Source organism: Mustelus asterias, chromosome 18 (assembly GCF_964213995.1).
Source record: "Mustelus asterias chromosome 18, sMusAst1.hap1.1, whole genome shotgun sequence".
Lineage (NCBI taxonomy): Eukaryota > Metazoa > Chordata > Chondrichthyes > Carcharhiniformes > Triakidae > Mustelus > Mustelus asterias.
The window spans coordinates 79,696,139-79,722,275 of record NC_135818.1 but is presented as its reverse complement, the minus strand read 5'-3'; the positions used below and the strand labels follow the sequence as shown (position 1 = coordinate 79,722,275).

Below are 26,137 nucleotides of genomic sequence, written 5' to 3'. Positions count from 1 at the left end.
ATCTGATGCTTATTCAATGACGACAAACTCAGTATAGCAATGTGCCAGTGAAGGGATCAAATAAAAGCTAGGAGTGGAAGAAAAAAACCTTACTGATGGTTGCAGTTTTTTTCAAATGTGATTATTGCAAATGACTTGAGGGGGTGGATGGTTTGTAATACATTCTACTGACAACTGCTGTCACACTGGCTAGCATTCAGTTGAGTTTTAGTTAAGAATTCACTCTATAGGTGTACTACTTATAAGAAGCTGAGTCGTCAGTCAGTCAAATAGCTACTTCCTGCAAAATGGGTCCATTTATTCATCCCTTGTAGGCAATCCTGCATCTTTCTAAGGAACTGCAAGGGAGAAAGTGTATTATAACTTCCTAATGTAACAATTTCTAAAAGTTGGCTTGTAATGGGATTTTTTTTCTAATGGTAGCACACCGGGTTGCTCTCTGAGGATTGGCATTGGAAGAAATGCTTCAAAATTTGCTGGAGCAGAGAGAGCATCCTGTGGTATGCCCCATTTGACTTTTTCACCCATCAAGTCAATTTATTTTATGCTGCAAGTTGCCAGAAGTGAGTTAATAGGTTGAGGGCAATGCAGCATGAGGTTTAAACGATTGAGAGAAATGGAAACCACTCCGAAGGGAATTGGGTAGAGAAAGAGAGAGAGAGATTGGGTTAAAGATGGGGTGGGGGAAGGCTCGGGGAAAGTAGGAAAAAGTTGCGTATTGAAAATCAGCCAGTGATTTGGAAATGAGATTGTGCTGTTTAAATTGTTCCCAATCTGGGCTTGAGCAGTTTGACATTGCAGGAATATAAATCTCAGCATTTAATTACCGGTGCTGTACCAACTCCCTCCTGTGGGGAGTAACTGGCAGTGAAAGTACAAAATTGGACTTTGTTGAGGTGAAAACGAAATGCCAGAAGTATAATGTTATTAACAAATCCAGTAGGGAATTCAGGACAAACCTCTTGTGGAGCTTTTATACAAGTAGTTTAGGCAATTCATTTCAGGAAAATTAGATGAACATTTGTGAGTAAGGAATAGAATATTCTAGAAGTACTCGGCAAGTCTGGCAGCATGTGTTGAGGGAGAAGCAATTAAAAATTCAAATCTATTTGCAAAGGAGAGGCAACTGGTTTTAATCCAGTTCAGAGGCTGGGGGAGGGGGGAGAACCTTGTGATAGGCAGGAGAGGTTAAATGACACGAGGGATAATGGTGAAAATCAATTGGACGCTTTACAACCTTCTGGACTCAACATTGAGTTCAGTAAAAGCAAATTACTGCAGATGCTGGAATCTGAAACCAAAAGAGAAAATGCTGGAAAATCTCAGCGGGTCTGGCAGCATCTGTCAGGAGAGAAGAGCTGATGTTTTGAGTCCAGATGATCCTTTGTCAAAGTTGAGTTTAGTAATTTTGGATTGTAACCTTGGCGCTCTTGTTTTTGGACAACAGCTGTTAGTAATGACTTGCCTCTTCCCATTTTACATTTATCTTTAGACTTGCCTTGTTTCTTTACTTGGGGAAGGGAGAACCTATTGCCTATCCCTTTTTTGCCTTGCACTGTTGTTCCTTTTTGTCACTTGATGCTTCCTGTCTTCAACCCTATCGCAGATCTTCCCTTTATTTACCCCCTCCATACCCTGTTGAGCTAAAGAGGTTGAGAGTGAGCTGCCATTAGCTTGAGGCTAACAGCAGAGTTGTGCAAATGACCCAGCAGCTGATGGCCATTCATAAACAATCCCCTCCAAGTTGCTGATCATGGTGAGCACTGTCCAACTCACTATATCAGCAAACTCTTGGTTAATTTTGTAGCAAATTAACAGCTGAGCTGGTCGGACTACAAGATTTTAACTTGATGGGAGACTTGCGCATTGTGTTTTTTGTAGAACTAATGTTCTGGGCCCGATCTCTTGCCATTTGCAGCAGGGGTTTGGCTGATATTGGATTAAATTGTATGTGTACCAGAGCAATAGGTATAGGCTAGTTATCTGTCCCCATGTACATATTACTGTCAAGTTACTTTATTAAATACAATTTCTACTGAAACATTTGTGTGCCTTAAGATTTCCGGTGTCTCAAATGTGCCATTTTGTGTTGAAGTGGTTTCATATTGACTATAAATTAGTGTAAAAGGAGGGGAACCCTGATTGGAGGAGGATGTGAGATCGATTTGAGGGGTCTTGGCTCATGAGCAGGAAGTAGCATGGATGACGGTGAGAAATAACTAAAATGTTGCAGGAATGTTAAGTTACCCCTGCTGTATGACCGTGCTAATCAAAGGATAAGAGGACTTTTAAAAACGTGTTGATTGTGGGGAAACTGTAATCTTCAAATGGATAAATTAAATCAGCAGAAGTGAGTTTATGGAATGCCCAAGTTAAGAAACCACGGTTCTAACGTTTATTAATGATTAGTAAAGAAAAGGCCAAAGGAACTAAAAACTGACATCTCTTGAATTGACAGCTTGGATTCTCATAGAATGATAGAAACCCTACAGTACAGAAGGAGGCCATTCGGCCCATCGACTCTGCACTAACAGCAATTCTGAAAGAGGTGACGGCAGCAATGGGGGATGTAGCGGTTGTGATCTTCCCAAATTCCCCAGATTCAGGACAGTCCCCCAAAAGTTTGGAAAGCAGCTAATGTAATACTGTTGCTTCAGAAGGGAGGGAGAAATCACAACCCCCTGAGCAGCCTAAATCTAATCATCAACCTCCCAGCCCCATGGAGATGGGATTGCCCCCAACCTTTCAGCTGTAGTCATACGTCTTGGGAGAAGGATGTGAAGTGTGTACTGAAATCTCACTTGCAGTATCAGTCAGGGCCTCTACAATTCAGTACAACCCCAACTAAATTCTTTAACATGAGCAGGTCCTTTTGGCCAGAGTTTGGGTACATGGCTTCATAATTTTTTAATTGTATAGGGCAAATATTTTTATACTACCACTTTTGGTTTGGCATTAACATTTCCCATTATAAATGGTCTGTAGTTCACACTTCTGCCACAATCAAACTTTGGCATGTGAGTTTTTAAGTTGTTTAGGTTTATCCACTAGATGGCAGTGGGGGAAACTTAGTTTATCCAATTTTTAGTCACTTTTTCTAGCTATAGATTTTAAATTTACTTGTGCCCTCATATTTTGCTCCTTGAAGGTTAACAACTGCAAATCCCTCACTGAATAAATTTGGCAGTTTCAGGAGCAGACATTGTCTACTTTGTCATGGGCTTAGCATAGCTGCATCAGGGGGTGTTGTTGATGAGGCTAAGGGGTTTGAGTTCAGGAAGCAGGCTTAGAAAATCTAAGGTAGGAAAAATCTGGGACATGAAGGGAAAGACAGTTGGTTAAAATGAAAATCTACTTGAGGGACAGCTAACCTGGGGCACTTTTCGGGGAAAGGAAGGAAGAGTGGCAGACAGTGGAAATGGGAGCAATGACTAATCTTCACATGATTAAGATTTTAAAGACTGAAGATAAATGTCTGAATCTAGATCAAACTGGTTAAAATAGGGGTGCAGGTCAGACCCATGAACAATCAAACATGTTTACATGAAAGCATTCTAACAACAAAGTAACTTTATCTCGGCTGATGATTTAGTTTTCAATTTGGCAGCCTCTACACTTTAGTGAAGTGTAAAGCATTGTGGATGCTTAATCTGACAATTTTCTCTCAAACTTCATTGCGGTGTGAATGTAAGCCTACTTGTGACTAATAAATAAACTTTAACTTTTAAGTGCTGGAAATACTCATCAGGTCCCTGGCGCATCAGTGGAAAATCCCTTTGCCTTTTATACTATGATTTTATTTTTGTCATTTAATCTTTCAATCTACCCTATCCCAGTCTGTACCTCCTTTCTCTTCACCGCACCCCGCCCCCCCCCCCCCCCCAAGAATAAGCCCACACCTTTTCTACCCTTTATTATAAAGGGCCTTATTCAGGTCTTTCCAGCATCGGCTTTGCACATTTAGTTAAATTTTAGTGCGGCAAGTTGCTGGAAGTACAAGTTCACGTTGGCCTCTAGTTAACAGGGCAACCAACTGGTGTAGACGGCAGTATAATTTAGTGAAGGAATTCCATGTCAAATTAGCTATAGAAGGGAAAATAATTAATTCTGAATGAATGAGCCTCTTTTAACAGTTCATTTCCAGTACCATTGGGGGTAACTGGGTAGTATTTTTTGTTAAAAGGGTATGCTTGTAATCATGACAACTTTGTGACAAATTTAATGTGCTGCAAATGCAGTAACTTTAGAACCTTCAATGCATTTCAATAAAATGCAACCTTTATTACCTGAATGGTGCAATGCATACAGCAACTCCAATATAATCATTTAACAGCCTGTCAGCTGCTTGCCAAGAGTTGCTGGATGTTTATGCAGCAATAACAAAGTGGCATTAACCTTATTTTGACAGCAAAACCTGGTCCAATATTATGACAAATGCTGTGTGAACTTGGCGTTTTCAAGTTAGTATACTGCTTTCCCCAGGCCCGCTGGTCATCGATATCAATGAAGAAAGCTGGATCACCCAGACAGTTGTGCCGTTTCTTATACTTTTGAGAATGGTAGCCCGACAAGAAGGTCTTTTGACTTATTTGGTGTTCAAAGATCTGACATAGAACCAAAAGGCAATTTAGACATTTACTTACTGTGGGGCATGTTATATTCCAGGCCACCTTCCATCTTGGCACTAACCAGGCCTCATCCTGACCTTGATCAAACAGGGCTTGGCTCTTTGAATATTCTGCCACATGCTTCACCCTGAATGTCTCTCCTTTCCTGTCCCTCTCTCTCTCTTCCTTCTCCTGTTGCCAGATAACCAAGGTGGCACAGTGGTTAGCACTGCTGCCTTACAGCACCAGGGACCTGGGTTTGATTCCTGGCTCAGGTCACTGTGTGTGGAGTTTGCACATTCTCTTTCTTCAGGATGCTCCATTTCCTCCCATAGTCCAAAGATGTGCAAGTTAGGTACATTGGCTGTGATAAATGTATGGGGATAAGACCTGGGTGGGATTGTGGTTGGTGCAGACTTGATGGGCCAAATGGCCTCCTGTAGGACTCTATAATTCTATGCTGCTCTCTCCTGAGGGCTGGGAAGCTGATTGCTGGTGATTTAACCTGAGGGTCACCACACCCCCAGGGTGAGAAGGCAGGGTCTTCATGAATAACCTCAGCTGATACAGGAATCAAACCTATGCTGTTGCCATCACTAACCAGCCAACTGAGCTAAATGGAACCTCAACACAATCACAGCAACTCCCACCCTTGTTACTAGGTAAAGATCATAGTGCAACATTTTAAGGTACAGCAGGTTCCGATGGCCATAAGGACCCATCAGTTTCAGTGGTGAACACATGGTTGATAGTTAAACCCAATGCTCAGGACACCTGGTGACATCTGTGCAGAAAGAAAGTGGTCAGTGACCCTTTATTAGAACTGGTGCCGATAATGGACTTGAGGCATTGACTATTTCCTCTTAATCTATTTCAAACACCTGCTGGGCATTTGTAGTATGGTTAATTTCAATTTAAAAATGAGAAAATAAAATACTTGAGAAAAAGTGTAATTTTTCTGTTTTCACCTATGCAGATAGAAATAATGGAGATGCTGGCGTTGGACTGGGGTAGGCACAGCAAGTAGTCTCACGACACCAGGTTAAAGTCCAACAGGCTTATTTGGAATCAAGTTTTTGAAGCACTGCTCCTTCCTCACTCACCTGATGAAGGAGCAGCACTCCAAAAGCTCATGATTCCAAATAAACCTGTTGGACTTTAGCCTGGTGGTGTGAGACTTCTTACAAATAGAAATAGCAATTGAAATTGGTTAGTGCTCATTTAGTGGAAGGTTTTGCCGTTTTTAAATTGGTTCCTGGTTTGACTTCCATTTGCCAATAGAAAAGTCACTTAGTTCAAGATATTCTCTTTGGGCACAGGATTGTTGTTTGCGGCACTCGAGCTTCAAGTCTTTTGGATGTTGTCATAACCTGGTCCTACGCAATATTCTAAGAAGCTGAGCTGTTTGAATAATATGAACGAGTATGTCATGTAAAACTGGCTCTATAAATCATACCAAACCCAAGATTTGATGGACTTTGTAATAAAGGGCAAAGAATATAAAAGTTTGCTAAACCTATGAAACAATTCAACACAACGACTATGGTTCACCATTCTGGACACCCAAAGGATGTAAGGGAGGGGGGAGGGGGAGATAATTAAAAGGGGAATGGGTATTGACCAGTAAAAGCATGCATCTTGTATACCTCCTCAACCATCTTATCTACCTGTCCAGACTCAGATCTGTGCACCAGGACTCTTGCTCTACACTTCTCAGTAACCTACCATTTATCATGCAATCCCTTGCCTTCCCTGGATTGAACTCCATTTGCCAGTTCTAACCACCTGACTAATCCATTGCCATCACCTTGTAATCCATCGCTGTCTCATCAACCACACAACCAATTTTTGTATCAACTGCAAACTCCTCAGACAAGTCAGTCATCGATATTTACCACAAAATGCGAGGAACCTAGTACTAAACCCTGTGGTATGGCACTGGAAATCACCTTCCAATCACAAAACCATCCATCCACCATTACTGTTTGCTTCCTGCCTCAGCCATTTTCCCTTGGATCCCATTTGTTTTTGCAACCAGCCTGCCATATTGGAGCTCAACAAAAGCCCTGCTAAAATAAATTGAATCTACTTTAAATCTGTCATCCTGCACTTTCTATATAGAAACTGCTGAGTTTGAACTTGCATGAGACAGTCTAGAGGCCAAAATCTCTGAGAATATATTCTCTGCTTGTGTCCAGTTGGGTTCCTGTGGACAGTATGATGAATATTAGAAACACGCAAGTGGTGTAGTAGAGTACTTCTGAGTCTAGAATTAATGCACAGAAATAGGTATCAACCTTGACTCAGTGGCAGCATTTCATTTCCAAAGTTGAAGATTAATCTGCTCTATAGACTCAAATATTTTTAAAAATCTAGGCACTCAATAATATTAGTGGTTAGCATTGCTGTCTCAGTGCCAGGGACCCAGATTGGATTCCTGGCTTGGGTCAGTGTGTGGAGTCTGCACGTTGTCCGTGTCTTCGTCGGTTCCCTCCGGGTGCTCCGATTTCCTCCCACAGTCTGATAGACATGCTGGTTAGGCTGATTGACCATGATAAATTGACCCTTAGTGCTAGGGGGATTAGCAGGGTAAATATGCAGGGTTACAGGGATAGGCCTGGGTGGGATTGTGGTCGGTGCAGACTCAATGGGCCAAATGGCCTTCTTCAGCACTGTAGGAATTCTATTAGTTATGAAAGCTGCCTTTCCTCCAGAATGAGATTTTAAAAACTGAGTAAGATCAGGAGCATTCTTCCTACTGTCCCAATGTTTTCCTTCAACCAGCTTCACCAAGCAGATTAGTTGACCATCTTATTGTGGGACATTGCACAATGCTGGCTGCTTTTCATGCATTACAACTGTGACCACACATTAAAAGTTCCTCATTGACTGTAGGACATGAATGATACCATGGAAATGCAAGCTTTTAAAAAAAATATAGCTGGGAATTACTTAGGCCTGGCCTGCATCTTGCCCTGTACTGCTGTACTTCCATAGAGCACTCAGTCAGTTTCAGGAAGGGAAGATGTAAAATGAAGACAAGAGGAGCAGTTGACTTAAGGCAGTTTTTTTTTTAATATTTTAATCCCAGATATGGGACAGAATATTTATACATAAAAAGGTACAATCAAGCACTCCAATTAAAGAATGCCAGCCATTGCTTCCAAAAGATCTAGACAAGGCTCTCACAAACCAGCATTAAAGATCCTGGTTACAGTTATCAAAGCAAGCTCAGTGAGGACTATACATTGTAAGTTCCACTGTTCTAACTCAGTGTTTCCAAATAGGATACCAGGGATTGAAGGAATTTCTCTCTTTCACACACATATACTTTCTCTCTCACACAAGCATACAGTCTTATAGCAACAGTTTCCAAGCTCAATTGTGAGTTAGAGTTTATTTTTTTCAAAACAATAATCCAGTTCAGATATCAGTATTTTCAGTACATGCTGATCACCAATGGAGTGGGGTGGGGATGCTGGTCGGGGGTGGGAAGGGGCGAAGAAAGAGAGACAGACAGAGAGAGGGAGGATGAAAGTTCTTTTGTAATTTGGGAGAACTCGATCTATAAGCTGTGGATATGTTTTTTTTAAAAAGCAAAAAAAGATTGGGCAGTACACTTCCACCACCCTTTAAACTAGGAATTTTATATATTTGCACTTATAATATTCGTGAATCAGTCCCTCTGCACATTAAAGTCTAAAAGCACTGCTCAAAATATGCAAGAGTGTATTGGATCCAACTCTGACAAGGTGTTAAAAGGTAAGGGGTTAATATATTTTGCTGTTTTTTTTCTATACGTATAGTTCGATAACTTCAGGGTCCCGAGCCCACCTATTAATGTTAGTCAAAAAGAATTGTCCATCTTGACTATTTGAGCAACTAAATTTGTCCTCGACTAACACACAGTAAACATTAAATCGGAAGTATCACAAGGACTGATCATCCATTTATGCCTTGACCCTTAAAATGAGGAAGGAAAATAATTGTAATTAACATTTAAGATTAATTAGGAGAAATGAGCTAATGAGAAAAAGCCCAAATCATCATTTAAAAAATCACAAGGGTTGTGGAGTGGAGAGAATGGGTCAAATTCATAGAATCACAGAATCCTACACTGCAGGAGGAGGCCATTCGGTCCATCGAGTCTGCATCGTTCACAATCCCACCCAGGCCCTCTTCCCGTAACCCCTCATATTTGTCCTGCTAATCCCCCGACACGAAAGGTTAATTTAGCATGGCCAATCAACCTAACCTGCACATCTTTGGACTATGGGAGGAAACCGGAGCACTGGGAGGAAACCCACGCAGACACGGGGAGAATGTGCAAACTCCACACAGACAGTGACCCGAAGCCAGAATTGAACCAGGGTCCCTGGCGCTGTGAAGCAGCAGTGCTAACCACTGTGGCACCCCAAATTCTCTTTTCTCATTCTGCTTTTGATTAGATCAGATCCTCGACCAGGGCGGCATGGACAAGTTGGGCCGAAGGGCCTGCTTCCATGCTGTAAACCTCTATGACATCAAATCTCAATAGTTGCAAATCAGAATCCCAATGTTGTCGCTCATTTAAACATTTTCATAAATGGGCAAGCTTCTCCCATAAATGTTGAATTTTCTGCAAGTCATTTTCTTTCATAGGTGCAGGACCTCCTCAGATATTCAACCGTGGCAAGCTGTTTCTAATGGGTCACTTACCTACTACCCAATCCTTCAGCCTAGTCTTGATACAGTTAATCTAACCCAAAAATCAACATACATCAAAACTCATCGTTCAAGAGCATAACGACATAAAATTAACATTGAAAACAAAAGTGCCATTGGAACAGTAATCACAGAAGGCTTTGCAAAGTGGATTAATGTTCTATTTACCCAGGATAGTTCAGCTCAGTTGGCTGGACAGCTGGTTAGTGACGCAGGTTCAATTCCCGTACTGGCTGAGGTTATTCACGAAGACACCACCTTCTCAACCTTGACCCTCACCCGAGGTTTGGTGATCCTCAGGTGAAATCACCACCAGTCAGTGCCTACGGCTAGGGCTATGGCCACTTGACCTTTTACCCAGGATAGTTGAGAAGGGGAAAATTACTTAAAAAGTCTCAAGCTGAAAATGTGGGTTTTCCAATTATCCACAAGGTGTGAAATCATCATTTTTTAAAAAATTTATTCCTTCATGGGACATGGGTGTTGTGGCTGGAATTCATGCACATCTTGCTCTTTAGAATCAAGGTCACAAAGGGTATAGAACTGTAACTAATTCATAGTCTCTTGAACCAAAAAAAACCCAAAAAACAAAACACCAATTACACTCAGCACCAAACAAAACTATTTTGTGCTATTACTTTCATTGCTACTAAATGACAACTAATTGGCGCAATTCCAAATCAAAACAATACCGTTCGTATGAAATTCAGTTCCTGCAGATTTGTACAGGAGAGCAGGAAGTTTCTGGAATTAAACGGCCGAATTTTCTCGTTTGATGGAGGCTTCACCTTTCCATCAGCAAAACTAAACAGCACACAAAATGCATCAGTAAGCATCATCCCGTGGACGTTACCAGTCTCGTGTGTATTGGTCTCAACGCATTTATTGATACGGACGCAGAGTCTTGCGAGCAGTGACCATTTATCTTCCCTAACCCTCCCCAGGGATGATCTAGAAGTTGGAGGGAGGGGTTGCTACATCTTGCCCGGGGGGGGGGGGGGGGGGGGGGGTGGGGTGCCGTCATATCCTCATTACATTACTTCACACAAGATGGCAAATGCCGAAAAGATTTGCACAGCTGGTATGTGAAAGGATGCTTATTTCAACACTGGATAACCACACGCATAATCTCACATCCACCTAGAATACTACTAAATAACAAAGATAAAAATGACAATAACTCTATCCTCAACCATTAACATTTAAAAACAAAACTGGATACTTCAAAAGCTAGATACATCTTTTCCAATAACCAAAAGAGAAAATGCTGGAAAATCTCAGCAGGTCTGGCAGCATCTGTAAGGAGTGAAAAGAGCTGATGTTTGGAGCCCAGATGACTCTTTGTCAGCTTTGACAAAGGAACATCTGGACTTGAAACATCAGCTCTTTTCACTCCTTACAGATGCTGCCAGACCTGCTGAGATTTTCCAGCATTTTCTCTTTTGGTTTCAGATTCCAGCTTCCGCAGTAATTCGCTTGCATCTTTTCCAATAATTGACTTAATAAAATCTTTACCCCTTCATTTTGGTTGCAGCCCGCTCCTGTAAGACTGTACAGTCAAAAACAGCCTCTTGATATCAAAGCTGCAGCAAGATGAAATGTACTAAATAAAAGACGGTTTTGAATACCCTAGCGAAAGTAATCAAGGTAATTTTTCTGTATCAGTAAAAGTTCTAACCCATACAAACAGGAGTCAAACATCCATTGAAGAGTAACGTGGAATTTGTACATCTATATGTAACTGCAAGATGCATAGGCCAGTGTGTTCCAAGGCAATAACACTTCGCGGGGCGAAGGAAAGGTTAAGAAGTCACTTGGCAGCACAGAATGTGAACATTGCTGAAAAGAGAGGCGTGTTGTTGAAGCTTTTCCATCTTGCACTCATCAGGGCAAACACAAGAAAGCTAAGTTTCAGACAACCACAACAATTCACACAACAGGAGATAAGGGTGCTGATTGGTTGGCAAATCAATGCTGAAATGTGGCCAATTTTGACATTCTTGCGTTTGTCCTGCTGAGTGCAAGACAAAAGTTTCAGCGAGATGTCCCTTTCCAATAACAGATGTTAAATTCTTTAGGTTACAGCGTTACAACACACTGGTGAATCATCACCACAACAAATACATCTTACAGCATCCAATTTACAAAAACTCTGGTCACATGGAGATGGGAATTAAAGGGATTGTTAACACTGCTGACCAAGCTAGTACTGATAATGGGCCAAATGGTCACCTCTACTTAGAAATTTCTGCAATTTGGATGGTAACACCATGGCAAATGTGATTGAGATTTGGACTTCAAAAAGGAAGCAAAGAGTCTGGAATCCTCGATGTGGAGATGCCGGCTTTGGACAGGGATGGGCACAGTAAGTAGTCTCACAACACCAGGTTAAAGTCCAACAGGTTTATTTGGTATCGCGAGCTTTCGGAGCGCTGCTCCTTCATCTGGTGACTCACCATCCATTTGATAACTGATTAGCTCTTTTTTTAAAAAAAAAAGGAGGGCCCTTGGTGTCCAAATTCATTAAAAGTTTAAGATCGATATTTGGGACGATCACAGGTTTTAGATACAAACATTCCCTTTATTCTCATACGTTAAGTTAAAAAGCCAACTCATCATCAGCTCAGTTATGCCTTTATGAGCTCATTACAGTTTATAGGCCTTTTTTCAGCGTGGCGTCTCTCGGCTGCCTCCCATTGCAACAAAGCCAGTTTCCAAAATTGTGCTGTTTTTAAAATATGTAAAATACAACTTGCACTCTCCCCACATCCCACCTGTCTGAAATGTTCCCAAAAGAAAACTAAAAATCACAGAATTCTGCCAGGTTTTCCAAATCAGTACGAGGAGGTTCCCCCTACCCCAGTGTACATTCTCCACTTCATTCTCAAACTGCGGGCTATGGATTGGTCAGAGCAAGAGTACATTTTAACTCTCCTTTCCTCAGTCCTCAAAGAGGCTGCAACCCCTTTATTGACTAAAGAAAAATAAAACAGAGAATTCTCCCAATTTCCCCCCCCAAATGCTTCAAGCCCCCTCACCCCTCCCCTCAGAAATGACCAAACACCAGTCAAGACTTATCCAGTATACACTGCAGAAGCACGAAAGACTGGTAAAATGAATAATGCAAGTCCGTGTAAGCTGAAAATGACAACATCATAGAGAAAAATCACATCACTTGCGATATATTTTGGTGTTAGAAAAAAATGCAAGAAGCGCACGTTAAAAAAAAAAAAATCACACACAACCTCACACACACCCATCGGAAAGTCAACCACCGTTTAAACAAAAAGTTTAAAAAACATTTGAGGTCCTTTTGTATTTAGGCAACTCCTCACGGAGGAAAACTGAATAGTTCAAAAACAAAAGAGCGGCTAAATATACAATCGAGTGATCACGGGTTTGAGTATAAGTCAGTTTTAAAACAAAAAGTATAAGATACACTGCACGACACAAGAAAAATTCAGTAACCACCATCTAATTTAACTAAAATCTTATCAAAAACATTTCTATGCTAGGTATCATAATTACAAACTGTACAGTTTTTTGTAATAAATTGAGGGAGGTATTTGACTTATAGCAGAAAGTTTGCGGGTTACTTGCAATCTCCTACTATAATTCTGCCACTTTATTACAGTGTAATAAAGTTAAATTACACAGATTCTTAAACAAGACTCTCTGTACAAGTACTGAAAAGACACAACAGTCCATAATTACCGGCTCAAAGCACTACACAGACAAATGACACACACACACACACAGAGACCGGATTTGTTCACACGCACACACATGAAGTTTGCAACACCGCCGCACTGTATGCATGTGTACAACATATTGCAAGTGAAACCCAAAAGGGAGCTCATGTTTCTGTGACTTGTCGTATACACAAGATCCACAGCTTGGATCAAGACAGGATATGGGGAAATGGGGGGGGTGGTCCTTTAAAATATTTTTAAAAACGCATCCGCCACTCGGGCAGGCCTTGTAGAAAACCAAAAGCCACGTCCCAATCGATGGCCCAATTAATCAGAGATTAAAAGGTTTATTCACGAAACAAAAAAAAATGTACTAAAAAGACAAAAGAGTGTCCATGTCATTGCATATCACAATCGAACTCTGCTCTAGAAATTCCAGGACAAAACAAATAAAATTGGATTAAAACCCGTGTGGAAATGGTACATGCGCTTAACGTGAAAATGCTTTCTTCGCAACTCGAAGTTAAAACCAGCGACAATTTTGAAGTCATTTTCTTTTTTTCTTCCCAACAGGCAAGGATACTGGACTTGCAAAAGTCAGATCGACCATCCACTCTCAGCCACATATACAGAAATCCCACTGAATACTTTAAAACAATACATTAAAAATGCATTGCTTTCATTCTGTACCAAGCAATGGTGTGGTAAAGCTCCCAATATCACAGTCGAAATATGTTTTAATAGACAGTGAAAATGTGCTTCATGCAAAGCATCCCAAGGTCATGGGAGACGGCAGAGATGAGTGAAAAACAGGAGTATAATAATAAATCAGTCAGGCAACAGCCTCCCCAAAGAGCTCACGTTTATATTAATTCCCGTAATATCAGGAGTTGGTTCCACGCGTTTGGAGTGACAGTTCAGAATATTGCATGAGCTGCTCGGTTTACATTAGGATCATAGAATCAGACTCCTACAGTGCAGAAGGAGGCCATTCAGCCCATCGAGTCTGCACTGACCACAATCCCACCCAGGTCCTATCCCCGTAACCCTACGTATTTACCATACCAGTCTCCTGACACTAAGGGGCAATTTAGCATGGCCAATCCACTAACCCGCACATCTTTGGACTGCGGGAGGAAACCGGAGCACCCAGAGGAAACCCACGCAGACACGGGGAGAACGTGCAAACTCCACACAGACAGTGACCCAAGCCAGGAATCGAACCTGGGTCCCTGGCGCTGAGGCAGCAGTGCTAACCACTGTGCCACCCCAAATCTCTCTGAAAGCACAAGACTGTCCCCCTGTCTCCCACCCCCATCAAGTCAGTCACGCCTTAACATTCGATTAAAGTTTAAAATCAAACCGAGGGGGATCAGATACCATTTGGAGTCTCCCTTTTATTTATTGTTTGGGAGCTGGAGCTGAAGGAATGAAAGGGGCAACTATACTAAACAAAGTGGAGCGACTGGGTGCATTGGTTACAATGATTCTGGGGTGAAATAGTGGTGGGATGTGTGTGACCTGCAGGGACAATATTGTCTTCAGGTTGCCAACCCGCCGGGATTAGCCTCAAGTTTTCAGGAATTGAAGTTCAATTTCCAGGACACTGCTGGGAGAATAACCACTGGGACATTAAAAATTGTTTTATTCTGGGGGGGTTTTTTCTCGGTCTAGCTGATATAATAGGGTGGGGTAAAAAGGCGGTTTGACTAACAGTCAAACATCATCCAATTAGGTAATAAGTCTTTGCTTCCCATGCAGCCACATTGGGGCAGCCCAAATCTCCTCTATCCACTCCTCTGTGACCCTTTATCTTCATTAATCCACTAGTTTAACGTGAAGGTTGCAGAACAGGGAAAGTGAACTAACTGAATAAGCAGCCAGTCTTTCTAATCCAGATGTTTATTCTCTTTCTCCCAAGCCTCATTGCTTGGTAACTAGCAACCAGAGGAGTTTGCTAGAATCATTAGACTCTGCTCCCCTTCCAAAACAAACAGTAATCGTATCCATCGATCTTGAACTCCATACATTGGGGTTTCAAAAAAAACCTGATTAGCAAAGTGAAGTCACATGAATGGTTCAAACAGATTGGGACAGAATGACTTTTTTTGGGGAGGGTGCACACACACACACGCATGTGGAGGGATTGGGGCGGGGAGGGCAGCAGAGGAAGAAGAGGGGTGAAGAACAGACATGACACTCGGCTGAAAATCTTTACTCAAAATATTTATGATCTGTGGCTTTCTTGCATGTTAAATCTGTACAAACACGGAGCTCTGTTTGTGTGGAGGAATGGTAGTGGCTGGGGGGGGAAAGAAGAGATGGCAAAGAAAGCAAACATTTTGCGCTTTAGAGGATCTGCTATAAAGCACTGAATGCAAGACCGTAAGGCTTGCTCCAAGACAAAAACCGTCTACACTCATTCATCACACAACTGGACTTGTGTCTTCCCTGATAGCCGAATAGATATGTGCCCTAAATACAACACACACACATAGCAAGACCACCCACACATCCGGCATTTTAAAAAAAAATGTTCTTTTGAAAACTGGAGCGTTAACATTCATCAAGACTTTCCAAATCTCCCATGCTGCCCAAACAATGTTTTCGTACCAGCAAACCGTAGCAGCCGTTCCCAACCAGCCTCCTTTCAAATCTTTGCACAACACCCGAGTGGCAGCGGACTCCGCCGAGAGACCGGGAACCGTTTGTGGCTTAACACCGCGTGTAGAGAATTTCATAGCGTGGATCGCCAGCGCGATCAGATTGTCAAGAATAAAGAGTTGACACTCATATCCGCCCCCCCCACGCATCCACCCAGAAACCCCACACATTCAGTCATGTCAACACAATCATTGCACAACCAACTGGATTTCAAAAACCATTCTCGCAGCACGTGTGAAAGACAGACATCTTTCCCCACCCTCCCTCCCTCAGTTTTAAAATGCTTCTCCTAGTTCAGTGAGATTGTGTGTTTTGTCTCCCCACCTCCCCCACCCTTTGCAAAACACTGCGACTTGAAAGCATTCTGAAGAGACCATGTTTGTGAAGCCAACCAGGCTAGATTTAATATAAAACCAAACTATAGAATGCGTCGAAAGTTCTCCAATATAATTTAAATTGTTGAAATAGCTCAAGCTGGACAACACCACCACACTGCCCAAATAAGGAACAATGGCTGCAGAGTTTAACGGTTAACATGTTCACAATTCATAAACACAATTTCAACCCAGGGAGAAAAAAATAATGAAGTTTTTTTTACAATAAAAAAAAAACTCCTCTCTTAACCAATGGCAACAAAACTGGAATATCAATTTTAAAAAGTCCCGTCACATTGGACCGATGAAGGATTTTTTCCAATCACTATCCCTTTCACACCCATTCACTCACTGTCCTTTCCTCATTCATTTCTCTCTCGCCCCCACCCCTTCCCATCCCTTCTTTCTGGTAACACATGGTTTGCTCAGTCACACATTTCTTCCGCTATTTCGTGGGGGTTCAAAATCCCAGGAACAGTCATCTGAAGCTTTCTCTTCTCTTCCTGAGCCTGGCGTAGGGCTGTTTCTCTCTCCTCCAGGAAAAGGTCCGACGTGTCCTCGCCGCCAAATTCCTTATAAAGGGGATGGAAAAAGAAAGGTCAGCACGGTCGCCGCTGCAATGAGAACTCAAGAATCAGAGCTTACAAAGGTAGGTGCTGGGGAGGAGGAGGAGAGGAGGTGGCGTCGGCACAGTGGCTGGACTAGGAGACCTAGGGCAATCCGGGGACCTGGGTTCCAAGTCCACCACGGCAGATGGTGAAATCGGAATTCAATGAAAAAAAAGAGTCTGGAATTAAAAGGCAGCACGGTGGCACTGTGGTTAACACTGCTGCCTCACAGCACCAGGGACCCGGGTTCGATTCCCAGCTTGGGTCACTGTCTGTGTGGAGTCTGCACCTTCTCCCCGTATCTGTGTGGGTTTCCTCCAGGTGCTCCAATTTCCTCCCACAGTCCGAAAGACATGCAGGTAAGGTGCATTGGCCATGCTAAATTCTCCCTCAGTGTACCCGAACAGGCACCGGAGTGTGGCGACTAGGGGGTTTTCACAGTAACTTCATTAGTGTTAATGTAAGCCTACTCGTGACAAATAAATAAATAAACTTAAACTTTAAAAGGTCTGATAACAATCAAGAAACCATTGTCAGAATGGTTCACTCACGTTCTTGAGAGAAGGGAATCTGCCACCCTTGCTTGATCTGGCCTACCTGTGGCTCCAGATCCACAGCATTGCCCCCTGAAGGACAATTAGGGATCTGCATGCAATAAACACTGGTCCAGCTCGCAACACTCCCTCCCATCTATACTCTCTCCTCACAGGTTCCTGATGAATGTTAGGTGCCAGGCATGGCAAGGGATATTGAAGCACTGCAACAACCCAATAATCAATGACAATGAGAGTCAGCAAGGCCTTCCAGATAGTGAAACTTCAGAAACTTGTATTATTTATATACCACCTTTTGACATAAATGAAACACTCCAGGGCCTATCACAGGAGCATTATAAAACAAAGCGTGACACCAAGCCATTGCTGGACAGCTGAAGGTTTCACCAACAGTGGTGGAGCCATTATAACTGGGGATGCTTAATGAGGCCAGAATTGAAGGAGCGCAGAGCATGAGAGATTACAGAGATGGGGTCGCCCAAAGGGATCTGAAAACTAAGGCGAGTATTTTATCATGATCTTCTTTGACTGGGACACTTCCAAGATGCGATGGTGTGGGGCAACAAACAAATGCACACTAAATTAGGCTCAGGCAGCTTAATATCTGCATGAGGGACTAAACATTGGTTGTGGGGGGGGGGGGGAGAGTGGAAATAGGGAGAGAAACGGGTAAGCGGAAAGCAAATATAGAACAGTGGAATCAAACAGAGGTTGACAGAGGTTTCCCGCCCCACTTGTCTTCCTCCCTCCATGTCTCAAGTCCCACTGGGTTGCTAGTTCATCAGTGCTGGGCACCCACCAGATACCTGCCCACACTGACTTGGAGTAAATCAATTTAAAAATGCGAGGAAGACGACAAATCAATATCCAGGCCCGATTGTACCAACAGTGCAAGACATGGCTTTATCTTAAATATTGCGCGTCCTCAGGCAAATGCAGATTGAACATCTGACACATTTACATTTCACAGCTGACACCCACGTGTCCTTAAATAAAGTGAATGGATGGATGAGATTTTAGGTTGCAGATCTGGGGGCAAAATTCTCACCCGATTCTTTCTTCCCCCCCCCCCTTATGGTGTTAGAAGCAAAAATTCCAGTTTGGAATCGGTAGGTTGCAGTTCTTGGGAATATCTGCTAGAAGCATCACACAAAACACATTCTTGTTTATAAATACTTTACGTTGCTTAGCTACAAGACCCAATTGCTCCAAGGAGGAGGTGTTTTCATTACATTACCCCATTGGCAGCAGGGCTTGCACCAGTCAATTCTCACCTTTATCTGTACAAGGAAGTCTCTCAGATGTTCTTTGAAAGATGGAATGTCTTGGTTTAGGCTGAACAGACCAGTCACAAAAACTTTGATCTGAGCACTGGAGGAGGAAACAAACACAGAAGCAATATTTAACACCATTTTTTTTTTTAAAAAACACTTCCATTTCTCTTGCAATTACAAACAGTAAAATCTTAAAACACAAACCACAATTAACGTTAAAATAAAAGTAACAGAACAAACTGAAAACTATGGAGGCTGAGGGGATTCAGTAATGATATAGCCATTGAAAGTTGGTTAGATTCCCTCTTGTTGGAGATGGTCGTTGCCCCCCCCCCCGGCCAGGGTGGACGTGTCAATTACAAGGGGGCACAGGTTCAAGGTGAGAGGGGGAAGTTTAAGGGAGATGTGCGGGGGAGGTTCTCCATGAGAATGCTGGGTGCCTGGAACGCGCTGCCAGAAGTAGTGGTGATGGAAGCAGGCACATTAGCAACATTTAAGAGGTATCTGGATGGGTCCATGAATTGCAAGGGAATAGAGGGATACAGAGCGAGGAAGGGTAGAAGGTTGTTTTTAAAGTTTAGTCAGGATTTTCTGATCAGCACAGGCTTGGAGGACCAAAGGGCCTGTTCCTGTGCTGTATTTTCCTTTGTTCAAAAATCAGTAGATGCTGGAGATTGGAAACAGAAAATGCTGGAAAAAGGCAGAATCCATGGCAAGAGGAAAACAGGTTTAACGTCGAGATCGTGTGACTCAAGAATTGTGAAGAATCATTGTACCAAACTCAAAACATCAAGTCTCATTTGTTTCCACAATTGCTACGAGTCATGTGGCTTTTTCCCAGCATTTTCAGTTTTTATTACCATAATTAACATTTCTGGCCAAGCTATATAAAAAAAAAGTACTCGGGAAGAAATTCAGATATTCGGTGGTGACCGAGGCTAAGGTCACAGTGGGTGGGACAAACACAGACATCTCATTAAGCATGGAAATGTGAAACGGTGCTGGTCAACAGGCATGCCGTTCTCAGAGGAAGAAGATAAACAGCAATTAAAAAATAAAATAAAATCAGCAAAGCAGAACGCAGAAGAGCAGCTTCCATAGTCTGGAGGACTACAGGAAGAAGAAAATGAGAGTCAGAGAAAAAGCAAAAAATGGGGGAGAGAGAGAGAGAGGGGAAAGGAACAAAGGAATGAGATAATGAAAATGAAAGAGAACACACGAGGAAGACAGATAAAAGGAAGGGACGGGGGGGGGGGGGGGGGTCAGAGATAGCTACAGTTCCTTCCATCAGTTGGTGACTCCAATGCTGCCTCAATTCAATTTCAGACCAGAACAATTCGCTCTGGTCTAGACGGCAGATGTAAATTGAGGGAACAGTTCCCCGAAATAAATGTCAAAAACATTAGATGACCATAAGTACAATGTTGATGTTTACCCTGGAGGAACTGTAACTGGTGCAGTGTCCTAGGCCTAACCATCCTTCCTTCCGTCATAAGGTCAGAAGTGGGGATGTTCACTGCTGATTGCACAATGTTCAGCACCATTTGTGAGTCCTCAGATACTGAAGCAGTCCATGGCCAAATGCAACAAGACCTGGACAATATTCAGGCTTGGATTGAAAAGTGTCAAGTAACATTCGAGCCATGCAAGTGCTGGGCAACGACCATCTCCAACAAGAGGGAATCTAACCAACTTTCAATGGCTATATCATTACTGAATCCCCTACTATCAACACCCTGGTGGGTTACCATTAACCAGAAACTGAACGTGCTATATAAATACTGTGGCTACAAGAGCAAGTCAGAAACTAGGAATCCTATGGCGAGTAATTCACCTCCTGACTCCCAAAAGCTTGTTTACAATCTACAAGGCACAAGTCAGCAAGTGAGATGGAATACTCTCCACTTGCCTGGATGAGTGCAGTTCCAACAATACTCAAGAAGCTCAATACCACTCAGGACAAAGCAGCCCCTTTTCCAAACATTCACTCCTCCACCACCAACACACAGCAGAGGCACTGCAGGAACTGAAGGCTCCTTGGACAGCACCGTCTCAACTTATCACCACTACCATATAGGACATGGGCAGTAGATACATAGGGACACCACCACATGGAAGTTCTCCTGCAAGCCACTCGCCATCCTTGCATTGAAATATAATCGCCATTTCTTCACTGTTGCTGGGTCAAAATCCTAGAACTCCCTCCCTAACAGCACTGTGAGTGTACCTACATCATATGACAGTAGCGGTTTAAGGCAGAAGCTCACCACCACCTTCTCAAAAGGAATTTGGGGATGGGCAAAATGCTGGCCTAGCCAGCAAAGCCTGAATTCCAGAAATTAATACATTTTTAAAAAAAAGTTACAACCTCTGTGGTCGTGTCTTAAATGCATATACTGAGTGCACATTGCATAGAGTGCAGACAACAGGACTACTTCAGTCACCCCTACACAACTCAACATCTCATTCAAAACTTCTAGACAACCTTAATACAGTCCCATTGTCAGGAACCAAATTATTTGAATTTTGAGCCTTTTCTTCGGACAGGCCTTGGTATCGTTTCCACAAACGAGGGACGCGGAACGGGGACACGAGAGAGGAGGACAGAGCGAAAGCAGCTGACTGCAACAGGCGGAGAGGTAGAACCCTTTTAATTTTTTCCACCCTAATCGAATCCCAGCTCCTTTACTGCCCGTACCATCCCCAACCACAGTTATCTAACTCCCCACAGAATAGGGATTAAGGCGCAGAACATTCTTGAATGGATGACCAAACTAAAGATCACATCTCTCACTCTCTCTGTGATCAGCACTCACTCTTGGAGATGAGGGAAGGCAGTTTTCAACAGGTTGGCCACAAACTCCTGTACGAAGATCTGATTGTTGATATTAGGAGTAGCTGGACTCAAAGACAAGGTGATCTTGCCATCCTCCACTAAGCTGAACATGTATGCCAGGATGGTAGCGTGCATCGTCAATCCTAGAAAGGAGGAAGTAATTTTTTTAAAATGTTGAACACAATTGAGTAATGTGGTCAGGTTCAAACTGTGTCATAGAAAACAAGAACAGAATCCCTACAGTGCAGAAGGAGACCATCTGGCCCATCGAGCCAGTCCCAGCAACAATCTCACCCAGGGGCTATCCCTGTAACCCCTCATATTTACTCTGCTAATCACCCTGACACTAAGGGGCAATTTAGCATGACCAATCCACTTAACCTGCACTGCCGATCGTGAAAAATGCCATTGACCCGGTCTGGCCTATATGTGACTCCAGAGCTACAGCAATGTGATTGCCCTTGAAAGGCAGTTGAGAGTCAATGAGGGATGGGCAATAAATGCTGGCCAGCCAGCAACGCCCATGTCCCACAAATGAATTTTTAAAAATTGAGGTATTCCCGGAGGAAACACACGCAGACACAGGGAGAACATGCAAACTCCACCCAAGGCCGGAATCGTTCTCCCCATGTCGGTGTGGGTTTCCCCCTGGTGCTCCGGTTTCCTCCCACAGTCCAAGAGACATACTGGTTGGGTGCATTGGCCGTGCTAAATTCTCCCTCAGTGCACCTGAATTTCACAGTAACTTCATTGCAGTGTTAATGCAAGCCTACTTGTGACACTAATAAATAAACTTTAATCACTGTGCCACCATCCCGCCCACACTCAATGAAATATATTCCACCTGTATCCTCCACCCTCTCATCATGGGATACAGTTCTAAAGACATTTGACAATTCCCCAATATCTTCCCCCAACCCCGTCCCTGATCATTACCTTCAGCCGAGCCTCTGTGGTAACACTCTGAGCCACTATGGACTCAAAGTGCCAGCCTAGACTTCACGCTTAAGCGCAACAGAAGGAGTTCATTTCCTACATCACAGCAGTGATGACAATTCAAAAGGTACTATATTCAGCCAAGCACTTGGGAACATCCTCTGATCATGAAAGGTGCTATTTAAATGGAGGTATTCCCCACCCCGCCCCACGGAGGGATTCACATTTAGACCCAATCCTACCCTCATATGAATTTCCTGGTGCAGGTCACCCAATGGGAAATTCCGTCAGATCCAAGGACAGGTCCAAAGGAGTGAAAATCCACCACATCACCTTCCTGGTCAGTACTTTATGCACAGGGTTGGAGGAGAGACAAGCAAAAGACCAGAGAGGGGAAAAAAAAAACAGAAGTCCGACTTACCAGCAGTGTGTGAAGTATCTGTCACCACTGAGAATATGTGTTGGAGGATGTCACAGAAATAGGTTTGGTAAAAGCTCTGGGCAGCTGCCTCTTCGTGTGCTACGTTCTGCAGCAGAGTATAAAGAATAGACAACCCTGCAAGCACACACACACACACAATCCAGTTAAACACTAATGCAGTCCAAAATCTGTGAGGAGACCCATTTGATTTACTAGCGGTGGTCTTACGAGGAATTCAGGTGAAACTTCATTATCCAAAGCAGCAATTAGAATGTGGAGCTTCCTACACAAGGAGTCGAGGCAAATAGCCTTCAAGGGGAAGGTCAAGTAAATTCGACGATGAACAGGAACAGCAGGACTTGCAGATAGGACAGCGGTTAGCACTGCTGCCTCAGCGCCAGACCCGGCTTGGGTCACTGTCTGTGCAGAGTTTGCACATTCTCCCCGCGTCTGCGTGGGTTTCCTCCGGGTGCTCCAGTTTCCTCCCACAGTCCGAAAGACGTGCAGGTTAAGTGCATTGGCCATGCTAAATTCTCCCTCAGTGTACCCAAACAGGTGCCGGAATGTGGCGACTAGGCGATTTTTACAGTAGCTTTGTTGGAGTTATTGCAAGCCAACTTGTAACACTTATAAACTTTAAACTAATGTGAGGGTAATGTGGGAGGAGGCTATAATGAAGCATAAACATGAGAATGGACGAGTCAGGGCCAAATAGCCTGTGTTGTACAACAAATTCTTTTTAAAAAGCTAGACTACAGGAGAGGCCACACAGTACTTTGGGGGGAGAACCACAACATACCTGTGTCAGCCACGTTCCTCATGGTGTGTTTGAAAGCCCAGATAATGGAATCAAGGACCAATTTGAATTGAGCTGGAGGTATGTTCAGGAAGGCAGGGAAACAATGACTATTGACTGCTTGAAGAAGCAGAAAGAAGTTAGTCCTGTGCTCTGGATACTCCTCAAAATCCTAGAGAGGAAGACAAAAATAATTAAATTCTCAAAAACTTGAGACAATTTAAACCTCTGTTTACAGTCTGCAAGTGGCAAATAATATCACCACAATTTTAAGATTTAAAAATCAGACCTCTCGGTACCCCTGTTCCTGTTAATTAAAATCTGGACTTTGGACTTCTGAGTGCAAAAAATATTTTGGACTAACGGAAGTAGCTGGCAGACCAGAGAGCTGCAAATCTGATCTTGCACTCGATACAGAGCCAGGAACTCCGGTGGTATACAAGCTTTTGATCTCGAGAGCAATACTAAGATTCTAAAATTGTACAGATAAACGAGACAGATGTTGAGCTTCCAAATACAAAGGAGCAAGTTTGAAGACCATCTTAGCACTGGAGGGTGGTGTATGTTTGGAATGGACTGATGAAGCGAAGAGGATATTTTTATTATTCTTTTGTGTGACATGGGCTGGCCAGCATTTATTGCCCATCCCTCGTAGCCCTTGGAGGACAGCTGAGAATCATCCACATCGCTGTGGCTCTGGGGTCACAGGTAGGCCAGACCAGGTAAGGACGGCAGATTTCCTCCCCTAAAGGACATTAGTGAACCAGATGGGTTTTTCTGACAATCGACAATGGTTTCATGGTCATCAGTAGATTCTCAATTCCAGATATTTTTTTACTGAATTCAAATTCCACCCTCTGCCGTGGCGGGATTTGAACCCAGGTCCCCAGAACATTAGCTGAGTTTCCTAGATTAATTGTCTAGTGATAATACCACTAGGCCATCACCTCCCCCTCAACAGAAGGGGGAGGCAATGAACAGGAGTCATGACGGACTCGAGACATTAACTCAGTTCCTCTCTCCACCGATGCTGCCAGGCCTGCCAAGTCTGTTTTTTTTTTATAAAAAGAACAGTATTTTCTTTTAATTGCCCAGGGAAGACTAAACAGCCTTAAATCTTCAGCAGCACAACAGCAAGTCCTGAACTCAAGGGTGCGGTTTTGAAATTAAGGGTTGCCCTTTTAGGACTGAGGAGGAGGAGAAATTCTCTCAAGGAGGGTTGTGTGACTTTGGAACTCAGCCTCAGGTGGTGCTGGAAGCAGGGCCACCGAATATTTTTAAGGCAAAGATTCTTGTTAAGCAAGGGAATCAAAAGTTAACAGGGGTAGATGGGAAAGTGGAACTCTAAACACAAACAGATCAGCTGTGATCTGAGTGAATGGGGGTGAGGCTAGAGGGGGTAAAGTGACTCCTATTTCTTATGTTCCTACAGCCAACCCAGCCTCCACCTCGTTAATGTTCACAAAGATGTACGTCCCATGTAAAGGGATCACTGAACCAAAAACATAAACAAAAACTCTAGCCTGGACAAGAGATTCAACAGAAGGTACTTCCATTTTTTAATGCACATTGAAAATTTCTTTTCTCCAGAGGTGGTGGACAACCTGCAGCCTGGGGGTAAATTGCAGCCCATCTGGGTTCTGGGCATGGCCCATGAGGTAGTTTGTTGACAGCTGGCCATGCGCAGGGTTGGCACATTCTGATTTTTTTCCTACCGTTATGACTGAAGTGATACGCAGGTAAAGCGAGGGCAGGTGAAGTGAGGTGCATGCTGATTGCTCACAACATTGACTGTGAGAACTGTGTGCTCCCTCTGTGTCCAAAGCATAAATATTTTTGTTTTTGCCATTTGAAGATGATAGTTCTATTAATATATAAATAATTAAGCATTTTTTTATAACTCATTATGAAATATGTCATGTGTACCTTGAAGAAAGTCTTTTTTTAAATCATGTAGCTTACAGCTTCAGCGAAGCATTGGGGGGGGTGGCAGTCAGGTGATAGGGGGTTCTCTGCCTTTGGGCTTTTAGTTTCATTTTGGGGAGTGTGTTGGAAGCAGTTTAGCAGCAAGTTAAGAAGCAGTCTCTCTCTCTGTCCCTGTTCGCTTGTTTGTTTGATTCTGAAACTATTATCAGTTAGCTGAAAGAGAAGCTTATTGCCAACTTGCCTTAAAGAAGTTGTGTTTTGGGAAACAGATTCGACTACAGCCTCTTCTGAGTTTCTTTGCAAGGGATTTTCAGCATTTAACTCAGGAGGCTGGATTCCTGTAACAATTGGGCATTAACCTATGCTGTATTGTGCTTATCTGGAGGGTTTTGTGTATTGGATGTTGGCTTTGGTTGGAACACATTAGGAGATATTCCTTAAGGGTTATGCATTATCTTGGTTGTGTTTCTTGTTTGTAATTGTTAAAAATTCTTGCTAATTGTCTTACTATACATGTCAACAATTTTCTTAATTAAACTTTGTTTTGATAAAAGCTCCAAGTGGGTCAGTCGAATCACACCTGAAGTGAAATCTCCCATGCTCATCCGAGCCAAATTCAAACGCAAAACGTTACCAGGTCAGGTAAGCTTCATAGAACACCTTGAAGTATCTGCCCCGATTTGTAACAAATGTCTGGCATGTATTAAAATGTATCTATTCACGGGGAGGCAGTCATAGTTAGCGA

At 43.0% G+C, this 26,137-nt stretch overlaps 1 protein-coding gene across 1 annotated transcript in view; it reads right to left on the bottom strand.

The window, feature by feature from the left end:
• Positions 1-16,045: 16,045 nt before the first annotated feature.
• The window catches only part of LOC144507302 (exportin-1-like), a 70,553-nt gene continuing 60,461 nt past the window's right edge, over positions 16,046-26,137 (bottom strand). Inside the window, exons 21-25 of the mRNA XM_078234369.1 lie at positions 23,470-23,638; positions 22,671-22,805; positions 21,294-21,456; positions 18,478-18,574; positions 16,046-16,613 (exon numbers count right to left, since the gene is read on the bottom strand). Of these exons, the coding sequence (XP_078090495.1) occupies positions 16,467-16,613; positions 18,478-18,574; positions 21,294-21,456; positions 22,671-22,805; positions 23,470-23,638 (711 nt within the window). The 3' untranslated portion in view covers positions 16,046-16,466. The remainder of the gene's footprint in view (positions 16,614-18,477; positions 18,575-21,293; positions 21,457-22,670; positions 22,806-23,469; positions 23,639-26,137) is intronic.